Below are 16,766 nucleotides of genomic sequence, written 5' to 3' on the forward strand. Positions count from 1 at the left end.
GGTACATGTTATGTGCCCATACTATACTATCAAACCAATAGGGCAACACAAAGCTAGGTATTGAAGCAAAGTTTTCTCTCACCTTCTAGGTATGGAAGCAAAGTTTTCTCTAAATTACTAAGTATCGAAGTAAAATGAGAACTTTGCATACTTAGAGCCAAAAGATTTTGCAAGCTATTAAGAAGAGGTAGATTTGGGCCTCAAATACATAATATAACTTTCTATCCCTCTTTCTCTAGAGATGGTTTTCACCATGTCATATGTGCCTAGCATATGCATATCATTGGGTGCTTTTGGTAATGAGTGAACACACAACTTGTACCAATGAAGAGAATTTACCTTAATTATCTAGATGTATACCCATCAAAATATTCTTAATTCCAAATTAATATTCTTCCATGTTGATGAAGGTTTCATCCAAATACTTAGGAATGAGTCTGGATAATAGAATGAATGAAAGTGAAAGAGTAAGGAAAATGAATGATGGAAACCTTGGTTTGTTTTCATTATGACCCAACTTCAATCATTTGAGTTCAAGGTTGGAAAACTTTGTTTCTTTGTCTTAATTTCACTTGTCATATCTATGCATGAACTTTGCGATTCAAACTAGTGAATGAACAAGTAGGTCTACAAAATCAATGTCAATGAAAGCGGTACATAATTGTATAGTTGTTCTTTGTGCTATATTAAAATTTCAAACATGAATTAGATGACACCTAATCCTCATCTCAAATCCTTCATGGTCATTAGTTGTGAAGTCATCATGATGCCCTATTCCCAGTGGCCACCAAGACAACTATTTCACCAAGTAACATTGTTCTAGATGTTGAAGTGACATAAGTGTACACTTTTCTAGTTAGTCAAACAACAACTTGTGGATATCTAGACAATGTTACATGATTGCATCAACATGAACACAAGATTTATTTTTTTCCCAAGAAAAATTTGCTTCCCATTAGTTAGGTGAATCACATATACAAATTAGGCTATGTACACTCTAAGTATCTTTGGATACTCTACTATTTACATGTCGTTTTCATATATAATTGGCTACCGTCGTTTTAGATCAAAAAAGGTGGGGCAATTGTTATCCACATAACATCAAACAGTTGCCTGACAAAACCAGTTATTTTTCAACAAGAACACAAGATATTATTTGCATGTCAATGTATTTGCCACTATTATATTTTGCAATTATTAAATACATCATAGAAACTTCAATCTCATGTTGACGTGTTGATATCCCTCCTTTGTGTTCTAGTTACTACTATGATGCATATGTACATGGTCAACAAAAGATCATGGGTGAGATTGTTTCACTTTGGTTGAATAAATGGCCACCTCATTTGTAACCATCCGTGAGGTTGTTTCACTTTGGTTGAACAAGTGATCACCTCATTTGTAACCTTCCGCAACATGTACTAAACATTATACTTTGCAACTATTAATTACATCATAGAAATTTCAATCTCATGTTAACGTGTTGATATGCTTCCTATGTGTTCTAGTTATTGTTGTGATGCAAGTATATTGTTGATGAATAACACGAGGGGTGAGGTTGTTCTTGTGCAAGCAAATTCTCAATTTCATTGGACAAGTGGCCTCCTCGTGTGTAAGTTGTAACCCTTGGTGACATGTACTAGCTCACATTCCTTTGCATCTAGTCAATCTTCAAGTCATTGCTATAGAAGACATTTACAAAATCATCATGCACCAAGGAAAGAAGGTGACATGAAATGACAATTCATGATCAAACAAATTAAAGGTGTCTTTGCAAGTGTAATGAACAATGCCTAAAAAACCTTTATGGACAAATCAAATCCTTTTTCAAAATTTGAAAAGTTGAAGATTGTTAACACTTTTAGTGGGCACGTGTGAGATGGATGGCCATGCAAACTTTACATTGAGTTAACTTTCCTTTTTAGTCTATGTTTAGTACTATTTTGACATTTGGTCATCATCAACATCTACCCAATCAATTAAGCGCTCAATAATATTTAGATCTTCGATAGATCAAGAGCCTCCATCCAAGCTATAACCTAATCTAATCACAATTAATTCCATTCAATCAACTCATAATCAATCCGGTTATAAATCTTGAATTACTAAATACACATGTTGCAGAGTAGAAACCTTTGTGGAATGTTAATTGTATAATTCTACTCTTTGTGGAACGTTAATTGTATAATCAGGTGCTGAGAAGAACAAGAAGAAGAGGAATCTTCTACCAAGTGGAATACTCTAGTAATTCCTCAAAATCCCATGGATTTGTTTCAAGCCTTCCTCAATCTTGTGGTTCCTGTAGTGGGATTGTGTATGTTGTTGGTCTTATGGCCCGCACTCACACTTCGTAGCATCTTCTTGCGGATGTTCCATGCTGTCTTTGAAGAGAATATGCGTGGAAAAATCGTCCTCATCACTGGTGCATCATCGGGCATTGGAGAGGTATGTGATATCAAAATATGTATTAATTACACATATATATATGTATGTACATAGAAGCATACCTATGTGTGTACATGCATGCATGAATGTACATTGCACACATACATGCATGTATGCTTTGCTTTGAGTATTAGCTCTAAATATGTGCTAAAGTTATCTCAAGATTTAATATGTTTCACTATCTATATTTTATTATGATTAAGATATGACAGAAACATATTTATTGTGATGATTTAAATTACGAAAATCCCTTCCTTAATCTTCCTAATTTTATCCTTACATAATCAATCAAATCGGGTCGAGTCCACATATATTATTTACTAGATTGTATTTGTTGTTGGTGTTGTGGTTTTTCATAGCAAACGGCATATCAATATGCAAAGAAAGGCGCTATTCTTGTGTTAATTGCACGTCGAGAGGATAAGTTAAGGTTTGTTGCCGACAATTGCATAAAACTTGGTGCTATGGATGTTCGGGCGATACGAGCTGATGCAAGCAAAGAAGAAGATTGTAGGCGGTTTGTAGAAGATACTGTCAACCAATATGGGAGATGTATGTAATAAAATTTACATATTGATCATTGAATCAATTGGGAGTTAATGAATATAGGAGAGTTAATGAACATATCTAGCTATTGGTAATTGAGATCTTTAGGTAGATAATGAGTGATCTTGTTAAACTATGCACTAACTTTAGTTATGATTCCTCTAGTGGATCATTTAGTCAACAATGTTGGGGTGATGCAAAACTTTTTGTTTGAGGATGCCATGGATACTACCGGAATGGTGCAAATCTGGGTAAGTAGAATTGAACTATTCAAATCTGGGTTAGTAGAATTTAATTGTTATTCTTAGAATTGAACTATTCATGCCCTTTAAATTTAACAATGTTATATTGTTCATCCATGCATAATGTTTGTTTATTCTTTTACTGTTGGCATTATGCAGTTTGAAGTCAAACTTCCTTGGGTTTGAAAGATATCTTCTATTGCTCATGCATGCATGGATTAATTTTTATTATTTAGTAGTGGAAGTATGTGGATTTGTATGTTTTTATAAATTTGGTACCACTAGGATTTTTCCATATGTAGTTTATATTCATAAACATTCATTTCAAGCTCATTGGATTCTTACAAATGTTAGAGGTTACTCTCATGAACCCAATTAGTTTTTGTTTTATTTTAGTAAATGACGTATATTCATGTACGTTCATGAATGCATTTACATTCAACAATACACATCAATGATAACTTATAAGTATGGATTGAACACACTTAAGGTATTTAGGTGGCGTTTTCATTCATATGAGTTTAGCTTTTAAGTAGATTGAGCATTGATCTTGCAAAGGTAGTGTTAGGAAAGCTAATAAGTACAATGGAGATTTGCCTATTCACTATTTTTCCTCCTTTGATTAGCTAGTATGTACAAAAATTTGTTTATTTAGTTCGTTTTTTAAATCATTTGGATTCTCTGAATTCATCGATATAATAATGCTTGTTGATGAATTAAGGGGCAAGTTCGGTCATGAACACTTTGTTTACTTGTCCTTTTGGTTCTTTCAATTAAGTGGATGTATGCATTATGGTTCCAAAATCATTTTGATGTTGAAATTGTTAATGTGGCATTTCAAAATCTACTTTTTGTACCTCTTTACTTAATTTGTACTCCATTAATAGGGTACGAACTTTTGGGGCTATGTATATCCTACCATGTATGCATTACCACACCTCAAGCGAACAAAAGGAAGGATTATTGTGATGGCATCCATGGCTTCGTGGTTTCCTCAACCCAGAATGAGCATTTACAATGTAATTCTTTCTAGATAAGACTTTTCAACTCTTGATTGTGTTACATATACCTTAAAATGGAAGATTTGTTCATATCTTAGATTGTGTAGTATGACATTTGTCATTTCCTTCCATTAGTAAAATATATCCGTAATAATGGCATAAGAACCCTCTTCACATTGCATCTTTTGACATGATGACACAGGCAGCCAAAGCAGGGATATTCAATTTCTTTGACACATTGCGAATTGAGCTTGGATCAAGCATCGGTGGTATCACCATTGTAACACCTGCTTTCATTGAAAGTGAAATGTTGATGGGAAAGTATGTGTCCGACAAAGGTGAAACGGAATGGCAAGAAGACCAAAGAGATGTAAGTCCTTTCTTTTATACACCCAACCATTTTCAATGTTGACATTTCTTATCCATATACATCATTCTTTATGAAAATACCATTAAATTAAGTTTTAAAGTCTTGCATATTTTTATCATAATGTGAATATGCTCCTAGGTTTATTTCCATACATTGTAGTGGAATGATGTTCCTATTTAGTTAAATATAGTAGCATAAATTAGGGCCTAGAATTAATAATCTAATTTTATTTTCATAGATGCAATTTGGTCTTGCGCCTGTTTGTTACTCCGAAGAGTGTGCCAAAGACATTGTGAAGGGTGCGATCAGGGGTCATCGATACGTAAGGGTACCTTATTGGAGCACAGTGTTCCTTCTATATAGAGTATTCACGCCTGAGGTGGTGGATTTCTTGTTAAATTTGATTTACCTTACCCCAGTCCCGGGCCGAAAAGATCATGCTCCTTTAAGCAAGGTTCTCATGGAAATTCCAGGCATGAAGACTCTTCTGTATCCCTCCAACATTCGCAACATCCATGAAAAGCATAGACATAAACGAGCAAAAGCCAACAAAGCCTAAGAAGAATTGAATCAATTGATATGCATAAAATCTCCTTAAGTAGTTTCAACAGAGACTCTTTCAAATATGTTTATTAAGTTTTGTATTAGAAGACAAAAAGCTAGGTATTTTGCCTCGGAAGTGTTGAAATTTAATATTTTTAGGTAATACCAATATATGTAGTGTTTGTAAGCCATGTGTTTCTTTCAAACATGGTTCTGTCAATGGTTTTATATAGTTTTTGTAACATAATACTCTTCTTGATTCCATACTCCTTTGTCAAATTGTTAGTATGGTAAGACTATAATTTGAGCCATATGATTTTTGTCAATTTGTTATATTATGGTAAGACTATAATTCGAGCCATTTGAGCTATATGATTTTATCATAACTTGTTGGAAGATTCATGTGTTTGTTCTTGATTGTATATCGCATTTAGGCCTTGTGAAAGTGTCGAAATTGAATATTTTTAGTTAACACCAATATATGGGCAAGTTCTTTGGAACTTGCTTTTGGCAATGGGGTTTTGGAAGATAATACTCTTCTTTATTCCATAATGCATTGTCAATTTGTTAGTATGGTGGGCTATGTATAACCATTTGATTTTAGCAATTGATCGGAAAGAGGCATGCGTTTGTTCTTGATTGCATATCACTTTGTCAATGTGTTAGTATGGTTGTTTTTGCGATGGTTTGTTCTTTTTCTAATTGACAATCTCGAGTATTATGTGGGATTTCCCATTGTACTTCCATTTTATTTGTGAAATAATTGAAATTGCATGCCTTTGGTACTTCCATTTTATTTGTGAAACCATTGAAATTGCATGTGTTTGGTGGGGCATGTTTTGATAAATGTACTCTATAGTTTTTGGTTCAATTTTGTTTTTTTAAGAGTCCAATTTATATTAATCGATTAACCAACCTTTTTAACTAGCCTAGTAGATTATGATAGATTATGAAAAAGCCATGTTTGTTTACTAGTATTTCCAATGTAAGGCTCAAAATTATGGATTTTCATTACATAATTTTGAGAACTCCTTGGCTCTACTTAAATCTATGCTTTTCTTATTTGAATCCAACCATGTGCTTAGTCAAATCTTACCACATATTTGAGGGAGGCTATTCAATAGGAAACAACAATTGTTTTTGTTCATTATAGATTGGTGAATTTTTTTCTTTAGTTTCCTTTTCTGACATCTCGATAGTTGGTAATTGGTAAAATTGATTTCAATTGGTTGATAAGGTGTGCTAATAGTAGTTTTATGAAGTTCACGAAATCCATCTATGGAATCCTAAAAAATTGGCAAAACTATTGAGTGGATTTTGGCCTTTTCTTATTTCTAGGTTTGACAGATTTTGTTTTCACGTTATATATCCAATTATCTTAATTTACAGTGTCTTACAATACATACAATGGTTGAACATGAGATGTAGCTACCTTCGAGTAAAAGAATTAGCTTCCAAATGATCATGAGTGGGCATTATCATGGATGCCACTTTTGCACATGATTGCTTTTGTTTGTAATGTGGAGATAAGGAAGTCTTCTATTTTATTGTACTTTTTGAAGCCTTCCAAATTGTATTGACCACCGTCCAACATTTTATTTTAACTAAAGAAACTAGCACTTTGTTACACGAACAACCGTAAGGACCAAATTTAGTTTTAAGGGTAGGATAAGTGGGAAGGCAGTCGTCTTAGGACTTGGAACAACCACAATGACTAATGTGATGTGGGAGAATGTGGAGGGAGTTGAGTGTAAGCACCAACTATCCCCTTCATTATGTTTCTTAGATGATGTAAAGACTATATGTGTGGTATGGGACGTTCTAGTCCTTACCTTAGAGGTGAGTGGTGCTTCTTCTTACTTCAAGATATTATACTTTGACCATATTCGGTGGTATGGGATGTTCTAGTCCTTACATTAGGATTGAGTGGGTGCTTAAAACCATTGATGCATCTCTAGTCCTTCCCTTAGGGGTCATTGGTACTTAAAACCATTTCTTTCTTAATCATTTTCTTTATCGTTTATTGCTACTATTGCGAGAATATCTTAATCTAGAGAGTAAAATATTAAGTATTAGTTAATAGAAATATATTTTCAGATTCTAACCTGATTGTCTTCCCCTGATTGATGAGTGCTAAGAGCTTTACCTCAAGTCTTGAACTAATAACATATATTCCCATGATTATTTAGTTAATAGAAGTGTTGGTGTTTCTTAACATATTTTTATCTTTACTTTACTTGTTCAAGTATATTAACTAAGTTCTTAGATTGTTAATGATTGAGAGCGTCATTGAAAAAGAATAGTGATGCTCATCTTGCTAAATATTTCTTATGTCACTCCAATTCATCTCCAAAGAGGTCCTTGTTGTGGATTGTCTTCTCATAAGCATTGTGTTATTTGCTTATATCTCTATTGAACTCCCAATCTTCCTCAAGATTCTACATTAGCTACCTTGAGTAAATTTTGGTCAATCTTCCTCAATGATTGGACTACCTTCTTGCTCATGTACCATGTGAGGTTAGGCTTGGACACAATAGAACTATCAAGCTTACAAGGAGGGTCATCCTAACAAACAATTATTTGGTATCGGTTGGTAGAAAAGTGACTACGATGGTAAGGTTGAACTCTACCATATATGAACTTATGATTTATAAATAGATGTTATTTCCTTTTAGCATATATATTATATTGTTGCATTGAAGTTCATTACAACTATTTAGCTTACAAGGAGGGTCATCCTAACAAACAATTATTTGGTATTGGTTGGTAGAAAAGTGACTACAAATGTAAGGTTGAATAGCAACCGGCAACGGTTCGGAACCGCGGCTTAACAACTTAACGGTTTAAACGGTTCAGTTTGGTTTGGGGGTTTATTTGTTCGGTTTAGTTCAATTTGAGCCTTTATCAGTTTAATGGTTTAAAAAATTAAAATTTGAAATATTGAAAATTTCTAAATTTTTAAAATTAAAATGTGAAAATTTGAATTTTTACCTAACTTGAAAACTGTAAAGAATTGGTGATGATTCTGTGCAGTGGAAGAACTGTGTGTGTATGTGTGGGGAGAGGGAACTCAAGAGTTACAGAAAAATAGAAAACTGTATTACGAGAAAAATAAGAATGACCGACAGTTACAAGGAGAAGGAGAAGGAGCTTATGTAGCCACCTTCTCTCTAAGTTCTCTCACTAGTATCACCTCTGTTACGAAGGGGCTAAGGCTCTTCTTAGTGCACAACGGAGACGTGATGTGCAGGATGGTTTAGGGTTCAACAAAGGAAAGAAAGGGAGGAAAGAGGCTCACCCCAATAGCAGCCCAAAACATTCTGTTTTATTACGTAGAGAAACCCCTCTCTGTTTTCTTTCTTTATCACTTTACTCTACACTCTTCTACTAGTATATAAGTGACTTACATATTCACCTAAATAGTTGTGAACAACTAAATAGCCGTTTTACCTATATGTCTAATAATAGCTAATTTCCTAATAGCTACTATAGAATATTTGAGTTACCAATAAGCATCACAAGCTTTTGTTGAGCTTGTTTCTTAACAACCGAGGTCGTGTCTTAACTAATTAAAGAATATGTGTCATAGAACATTAACTTCTATGACACACTAGTCACTATACAAGGAGGTGGGGTGTTCACATAGTATCCTAGAGTGTGTTCCCACACACGGGAAGTTGAGTTTGATTCTCAACACACCCTTTCAAACACAACTTCCGGTCATCAAATGGTTGGTTCGGATTGATCTTCGGATTGGCTTTGAGTCGACCCCGGCTTTGGCATCGAATGACTGATTCACTTTGATGTGTTGCAGGTCAACATCTCCGACCATGACAAGTTCTCAGGTGAAATGGTAGTGCACCTCAATGTGCTTAGTCTGAGCATGGAAGACTGGGTTAGGGGCCAAGTGGATGATGCTCACGTTGTCGCAATACAGGAGAATCAGATCCTTCAATTGTCGCTTGAGCCAAACACCTTCACATGCGGCGACGACCGCGCCCTTGTATTCGGCTTCGGTGCTCAATAGTGCGACTGTCGGCTACTTTTTACTGCTCCAGGAGACGGCTCCGCTGTCGAGGGAGAACACGAACCCTGAGGTTGATCGTTTGTCGGCTTTATCGCCGTCCCAATCGGAATCTGTGTACCCTTCGAGTCGTATCGATGTGGCCGATTTGTAAAAGATGTCAAACTCCATGGTTCCACTCACATACCTTAGCACTCGCTTAGCACAGTCGAGATGGATGTCTTGCGGAGTTTGCATAAATTGGCTAAGGAGGCCGACTAGGTAACTCAAGTCGGGTCGGGTAATTGTGAGGTAGATGAGGCTTTCGACTAGCTAAGGATAGAGCATCGGCTCACACTCTCTTGTCCCTGAGTCAACATCTAGCTTTAGATTTCGATCGAGAGGGGTGGTGATAGGCTTACGACGTGTCATCCCAAACTTGTAAAGAAGATTGAGGATATAGTGCCTTTGAGAAAGCATGATGCCGTTAGGAGTCCGAATTACTTTTATTCCTAGAAAGTAATGAAGCTTCTTCATGTCTTTTATTTCGAATCGGCTGGAGAGCAGCCTCTTGATGTGCTCAATATCTGTTGGATGCTCTCCTCCAATGACCAAGTCATCCACATAAATGATGATAAATACCTGTCTTATGGAGTTGCTCTGGATGAACAGAGAGTTGTCGAACTTAGACACTGGGTTATCTTCGAGTGCTAGGCTCTAGGTGCCTGCTTGAGGCCGTAGAGAGGTTTTTTGAGTCGACATACAACAGTCGGATGCATAGTTGACCCGAATCCGGGCGGTTGTATCATGTACACCTCTTCTTCTAGCTCCCCTTAAAGGAAGGAGTTCTTCACGTCCATTTGGTGAGGTGCCACCCTTTTGCTACTGCAAGCATGATCACGGTTCAAATTATAGTCATCTTTGCCACTAGGGCAAAGGTCTCTTCATAATCGATACCGTGCGTATGTCCGTAGCCCTTCGCCACAAGCCAGGCCTTGTATCGATTGACAGTGCCATCGGTGTTGTGTTTCACTTTGAAGATCCATCGGCATCCGATTGCCTTTTGGTGGTGTGAAGAAGGGATGAGATCCCATGTCTCGTTCTTGGAGAGTGCTTGCATCTCCTCATTCAACGCTTCGACCCATCTAGGGTCCTTCGCGGCTTCGGAAAAGGTTTCCGGTTCTCGGACTGTTGCCACCTTCATCATGAATGCATAATGATATGCCATGTAGTCGTTGTAGCCAAATTGACTGATGACGTTCTTCTCTCAGGTGGAGCGACGAGGTTCTCCTAGTGTCCTCATGATGGGCACATCTAGTCCATCATGCTCACTATCGGGTGAGTGGTCCGATTCGTTTCTATTTGAGTCTTCGTACTCAGGCATTTTGGGCTTTCATTTTATATCCGTCTTCGGACTTGGCCGCCACGTGCTTTGGTCACTTGGAGGCTCTTGTGGTCCACTCAATCCGGTTGAGATTGGACTTTCCTCTGACGTGAGCCTTGGTCGATCCTCCTCCTCTGTATCTATGTCGAACTCGGTTTCGACTGTGTGGAATGGAGTTGAGTCGACCGTGTACCGGGATGTCGATTCGTCGAATACGACATCCCTAGTTACTCCTGCCTTTTTGGTAGAGGGGTCGAAGCACTTATACCCTTTTTGTTCGAGCACGTACCCCACGAGGATGCATTTCTCTGACTTGGGATCTATCTTTTGTCGTTTCTCGTCGGGAATATTTACACATGCAATCGAGCTGAATATCCTGACGTGGGATAGGTTCGGCTTCTTACCGTAGAATTTCTCGTGTGGGGTGAGATAGTGCACTCCAAATGTTGAGCAATGATTCATTAGATAGGCGACCATATTCACTGCTTTAGCCCAATATGATTTTGACATATGTTTCTCGTTCATCATTGCCCTTGCCACCTCGAGTATGTGCCGGTTCTTGCGTGCGGCTACTCCGTTTTGCTGAGATGTGTGTTGGCAGGTGAACTCCCACCGAATTCCTTCTTGTCGAAGGTATGTTGTGAAGGCGTCAATGAAGTACTCTTTGCCATCGTCCGATCGAAGGCATCAAACATGCCAGCCGGTTGCCTTTTCGACTTCGTTTTTGAACTTTTGGAAGTGTCTAAATACTTCGCTCTTCTACCGCATGGGGTAGATCCATGTGTTCCTGGAGAAGTCGTCGATGAAGGTCATGTAGTATCGGTAGTGGGCACCCACCAAATGTTTCCGTTTGGGTGGTCCCCATACATCTGAATGTACTACATCCACGATTCCTTTGCTCACATTCCTCTCTTTCGGTAATAGTTGTCAATGTTGTTTGCTGAACTGGTAGGCTTTACATACACCGGTACTCTCCTTTTCAGTAAAAGTAGGAAGTCCAATGATGACTCCTTTCGATTGCATTCCTTTGAGCTTTTAGAGGTTAATGTGGCCAATTCGTTTGTGCCACAACTCTAAGTCAGTGTCGGGTTTTTGGCCCTTGGCATACATTGCCGATTTCATCTCGTGAGAATCGAGGATGAACATTCGGCTTTCTCTCCGACCGCGAATGATGAGTCATCCTTCTTTTTTGATGGAGCATCCTCCATCATTGAAGCGGAATTGCATGCCTTGTTCGACTATTTGGCCAACTGAGACCGGGTTCTTTGTTATTGTAGGACCACGTAGAACGTTCTTGATGTAGGTTTGGGTGCCTTCTGCTCCAAATGGGACATTGCTAACATGCTGAATGGGGTGAATTGTGTTATCCCCAGTTTCCACATAGCCGGGAAATTCGGGCCTTCGTAGCTCTTTGAACCAATCCCCATGGGATGTCATGTGGTTGGATGCACCCGAGTCGACAAACCATACATCTTTTGGTTTTGAGGTGTTGATCGGGTTGGAAGCTGTCATCGAGTTCACTCTGTGCCTCATCACAAACATCTCGCCACAATTGTCGTAGTCGGCATTGGAGGCATATTTTATGAATTTTCAGGTTGTGGAGGTTGACTCACTCTTCTTCTTTTGACACTCTGCGTTAGCGTGGCCGAATTTACCACAATATCCGCATTGGGCGGAATTGTTTTGTCGGTTGGGTCCGGCATGATTGCTCCCCCTTCTTCTGGACGCTCCGCCTCGCGCATTTGAAACGTCTCGTCGGTAGTAGAAGTTATGTTCTCTGGTGGTTCTTGGTTGTGTCATTCTTGGCCGAATCAACCTCTTCCACCAAGATCTTGTCCTCTTCCTCCATCAAAGTTCGAATAGAGAATGTGTCCTTCTTGCGCATTGCTTCTTGTTCGAACATGATTCTCCTCAACCAACAACATCAACTGGAGATCGAAGGAGGGAGGATTCTCCCTCACGAGGACTATCGATCGAATGGCTCTGAGCCGAGGTGCTAAGCCTCCGAGGCAAATCTGCACCATTTCATCGTCATCAATGCTAACATTGTTCAACCCGAGGGCATCGCACAACTCCATGATTTTTAGGGTGTAGCTGTTGATTGACATGTCCAGTTCAAGCTTTCTTGCGGTCGTGTTGGCCGCGAAAATCTTCTTGAGTGTAGCTGTTGATTGACATGTCCAGTTCAAGCTTTCTTGCGGTCGTGTTGGCCGCGAAAATCTTCTTGAGATTCCCCCATGCTTCCTTCGGCGTTTTAGTCTCTTGGATGTAGTCGAGCATGTGATCATGGATGCATGATACAAGGCAGTACAACACACGACTCACCGCTTGCTCCCAAGCTGGGTAGTCGGCATGTGTTAGGTTGGGTTTATTCTTGTTTGGTCCTTCGACATAACTCCAATAGCCTTGGCCGACAAGGTATTGGGGCATCTTGTACTCCCAAGATGCAAAGTTGTTTCTGTTGAGCTTCTCAGTAGGAAGAGCGCTTCCCATCTAAGTGTTCATGTCGAGCTTCTTCTTCTTCTCTTTGATGGGAACTGCACAAATTGTTGTTATTGCGATCGGTCGGTTCTTTCCAAACGCGGACTTGGGCACAACACACGTAAAGGCGATGAGCTTGGATCAAGCTACGAAGAGCTCTGATACCATGTAAAGAATCAGTGATGATTCTGTGCAGCGGAAGAATTGTGTGTGTATGTGTGGAGAGAGAGAGAACTCGAGAGTTACAGAAAAACAAAAAATTGTATTATGAGCTTCGGATGTTTGTAAAATGCGAAAGAAGTAACCAACAGTTACAAGGAGAAGGAGAAGGAGCTTATGTAGTCACCTTCTCTCTAAGTTCTCTCACTAGAATCACCTCTTGGGAAAGAGGTCATGTCTTAACTATTTAAAGAATATGTGTCATAGAACATTAACTTCTATGACACACTAGTTACTATACAAGGAGGTGGGGGGCATTCACACACTTGAGTATCCTAGAGTGTGTACACACGGGAAGTTGAGTTTGATTCTCAACAAAAACCAAAACCAAACAACGAAACTGTGGTTTTAACAGTTGAATGGTTTAAAGGTTTAAAGGTTTGAAAGTCTCTAAAGTTTGGTTTAAGCTTGAATTTTTTGTAACAATTTTGGTTTAAATGGTTTTGTGGTTTGCTTCGGTTAAGTTTAAGTTTCGAAATTCGAAATTTGTGGTTTTGTGGTTAAGCTTCGGTTGGCACACATAAACCGAACCAAATCGTTGCCAATTCTTAAGGTTGAACTCTACTATGTATATATGAATTTATGATTTATAATATCTATGAACTTATGATATTTGAACTCATGACAAAAACATCTATAATATATTAGCAATGATTTAAGGGCATTTTGGGCCAAAACATCTATAATATATTAGCCCTATATGTATTGTTTGCCTAATGCCGTTATCTACAGATCAAGACTCGAGGATTTTGGAAATGTGTGAGATTCATGTGATCATTGTAGGTAATATTATCTATAGTGGGAAGAACCCTTGAGTAGGCAACACTAATTGCTCGAACCAATCCACAATGGGTAGAAGTTGTAGGATCTTTTGAGGTACATACCATTGGAACCAATATTGTTGGTGATAGTGATGTTGGAGTTGGTGTTAATATTCACACTAAAAATCAAAGTATATTAATTTGTGATTTATTAATGCACTACAAAGCTCATCGATTGGTAAAGTTCATAAAAATTTCATCTCCTTTCTACACTCATTGTTTATTGACCTGAACACCCTCATAAGTTTTGTTGCAAGAGAGAGAAGTGTCAGAATTGTTGTTAGAGAATCATCAAATGGCATCATTTTTACTAAAATAAATAATCCTATATGTATGCATGTGTATATATGTGTGTGTTATGTATGCTTGTGTATATGTGGGTTTCACGTTACGTAGTGAATGAACAAAGATGTACACATCACGAGCAAAAATGATTTGGGTTTGGCTACAATGTGGGTGAAGTGAATAGTGGATTGTAAACATAAGGATAATTAAATGCTTGTTGATGACGTGAAATTGGAAAATGAAATAAATTCAAAGAAGGCATCTATCAAATAAGTATTCATAGAATGTCAGTATAGGAGACAATACCAAACATAACAATCATAAGATAAGATGACTCGAGAAGATGAAGAAAAGAAGATGGTGATGCCTTGACATTTTTTACCACCGTCTTGTTCTTCCCATATAAAGAATGATTAAATTTCGAGAGGATCAACCCACCAAAATTAAGCTTGAACAATACATATCTTAAGGAATTAGGTGAAGTGTACATGTTAGGGACAAATTTGAATGTCATCTTTACAAGTGTCTTCTTCATAGGAATTGGGAACACGTGCCTATGTCCCACATGGTATCCTCACTTAAACCTTACAGCATTGACAAAGTAAATCTTGAAAAATTTATTATGAAGTTTGAAAACTTGGATTTTATTCACTTTACATCATGCGTAGATTAGTTAACAATTCATTAATGAGAATAAAGATCAAGCAATTAACATTTGCATCTATGTATCAAGGTGACAATAACCACGTGTCAAGAGAGAAAAAGGAAAAATGAGGTCGTTTCTTTACTCTAGTCTCTCATCTTACTTCCACTCCATGTTTTCACCTCTCACTCTCTCACCTTTATTGCTCCCACTCTTTCTTATCCTTTTCAGACAAGTGGGCAATTTGGCAAAGGAATATATAGGATATGCTCAATGCACTTGGCAATTAGAATCTCCTCTCTTGAATTGCACCTTTGCGATGTGCCTCTATATCTTTGACCATGTGAGGGGTGGTATCCAAAATCTCAAGCCCGAGTCGTAGTTATAGAGAGATGAATGAGAAGGGTTGGGGGAGAGAAAGAGAGAGGGAAGGGGGGGGGGTGCTTTTTGGATAACAACTTCACCTTTTTTCTACTTTTTCACCGGCCCTGCTTTTAGTTGCGTCATTTTCTCTCCAGATCTTTTGATCAAGTGGCCAATTTGATGGACAAGCCGAGTGTGTTATGGATAGGGATAATACTTCAAGTCGGCCCAGAGAAACAAGGTGGTGTGCCTATGGGGTGGGGGGGGGGGGGGGGGCAACAGGGACCACGAGGGTAGCAATGGGCCCGGTTCGGTTTTTTTGCCTTGAAACCAAACCATTTATATAAAACAAAAACCAAACCAAACCGTTTATGAACTTTCAAGACATTAAACCAAACCATTTAAGAAAAAGTAAACCAAACTATTGTAACCAAAACCGTTTAGGGAAAAGTGGAAACCAAACCGAGCCATTTAGTACAAAGTTTAAACCTAACCACATTTAAGCCAAACTAATTAAAAAACTAAATAAATAGAAATACACTAAATTAAATAAGCATTTATGTTAAATTTATTAATTAAATAAATAAGCACGAATTAAACCATTTGATTAAATAAACATTTAAGTTAAGTTAATTAAATCAATAAAAACTATTAATTTAACCATTAAATTACATTAGCATTTAAGGATAAAAAAAGTTAGCTCGAACCTATAAACCTATAAACCGAACCACTTAAACCTATAAACCAATAAACCCTAGTTTCAGAACCAAACCAAACTAAAACCGAACCGTTTATTAATATTTAAAACCAAACCAAACCAAAACGAACCACTTAAACCTATAAACCAATAAACCCCAGTTTCAGAACCAAACCAAACTAAAACTGAACCGTTTATTAATATTTAAAACCAAACCAAACCACTTAAACCTATAAACCAATAAACCCCAGTTTCAGAACCAAACCAAACTAAAACCGAACCGTTTATTAATATTTAAAACCAAACCATTTAATTATTCTGGAACTTATAAACCTTTAAACCATGACTTAATGGTTTGGTTCGGTTCGAGCCCAAACCGGGCCCATTGCTACACGAGGGGGGAACAAACGAGACATCGATTCTTGGGCCTTCTTACGAGAAAGAGGCTCTTAAGCGAAGCAACAACAAAGGCAGGGCAAGGCAGGGCAGGGCGAGCACGGTGCGTGTAATCAATCCATGGGGTGTTTGGTCTGGGTTGACGAAGTTGAGACAAAGATGCGATGTACTAAGCGAACTGTGGATCGGACAAGAGCCCTGCAAGGCGCGAACTGTATGGATCAGACAAGTTCTGGAGTCTGGACCACTCCTCTGGAGGTCCAGTTGGTTGGTATGGGGGTAATGTTTCTAGGAAGGGTTTTAGGGTGGTGGTGGGGTCACGTGACC

The 16,766-nt window shown here is 38.1% G+C and overlaps 1 protein-coding gene across 1 annotated transcript; it reads left to right on the plus strand.

Moving 5' to 3' along the window:
- Nucleotides 1-2,170: 2,170 nt before the first annotated feature.
- On the plus strand, nucleotides 2,171-5,373 carry LOC147849710 (11-beta-hydroxysteroid dehydrogenase-like). Its single transcript, XM_087337122.1, has 6 exons — nucleotides 2,171-2,445; nucleotides 2,805-2,997; nucleotides 3,157-3,242; nucleotides 4,121-4,252; nucleotides 4,437-4,604; nucleotides 4,843-5,373. Exons 1-6 carry the CDS (start codon nucleotides 2,263-2,265, stop codon nucleotides 5,161-5,163), a joined length of 1,083 nt encoding a protein of 360 aa, XP_087193248.1. The 5' UTR covers nucleotides 2,171-2,262; the 3' UTR covers nucleotides 5,164-5,373.
- Nucleotides 5,374-16,766: the final 11,393 nt, after the last annotated feature.

The sequence above is a fragment of the Azolla caroliniana genome, unplaced genomic scaffold (genome assembly GCF_043228905.1).
Source record: "Azolla caroliniana isolate FFs.n. ecotype wild unplaced genomic scaffold, voAzoCaro1.0.p SCAF_22, whole genome shotgun sequence".
Taxonomy (NCBI): Eukaryota; Viridiplantae; Streptophyta; class Polypodiopsida; order Salviniales; family Salviniaceae; genus Azolla; species Azolla caroliniana.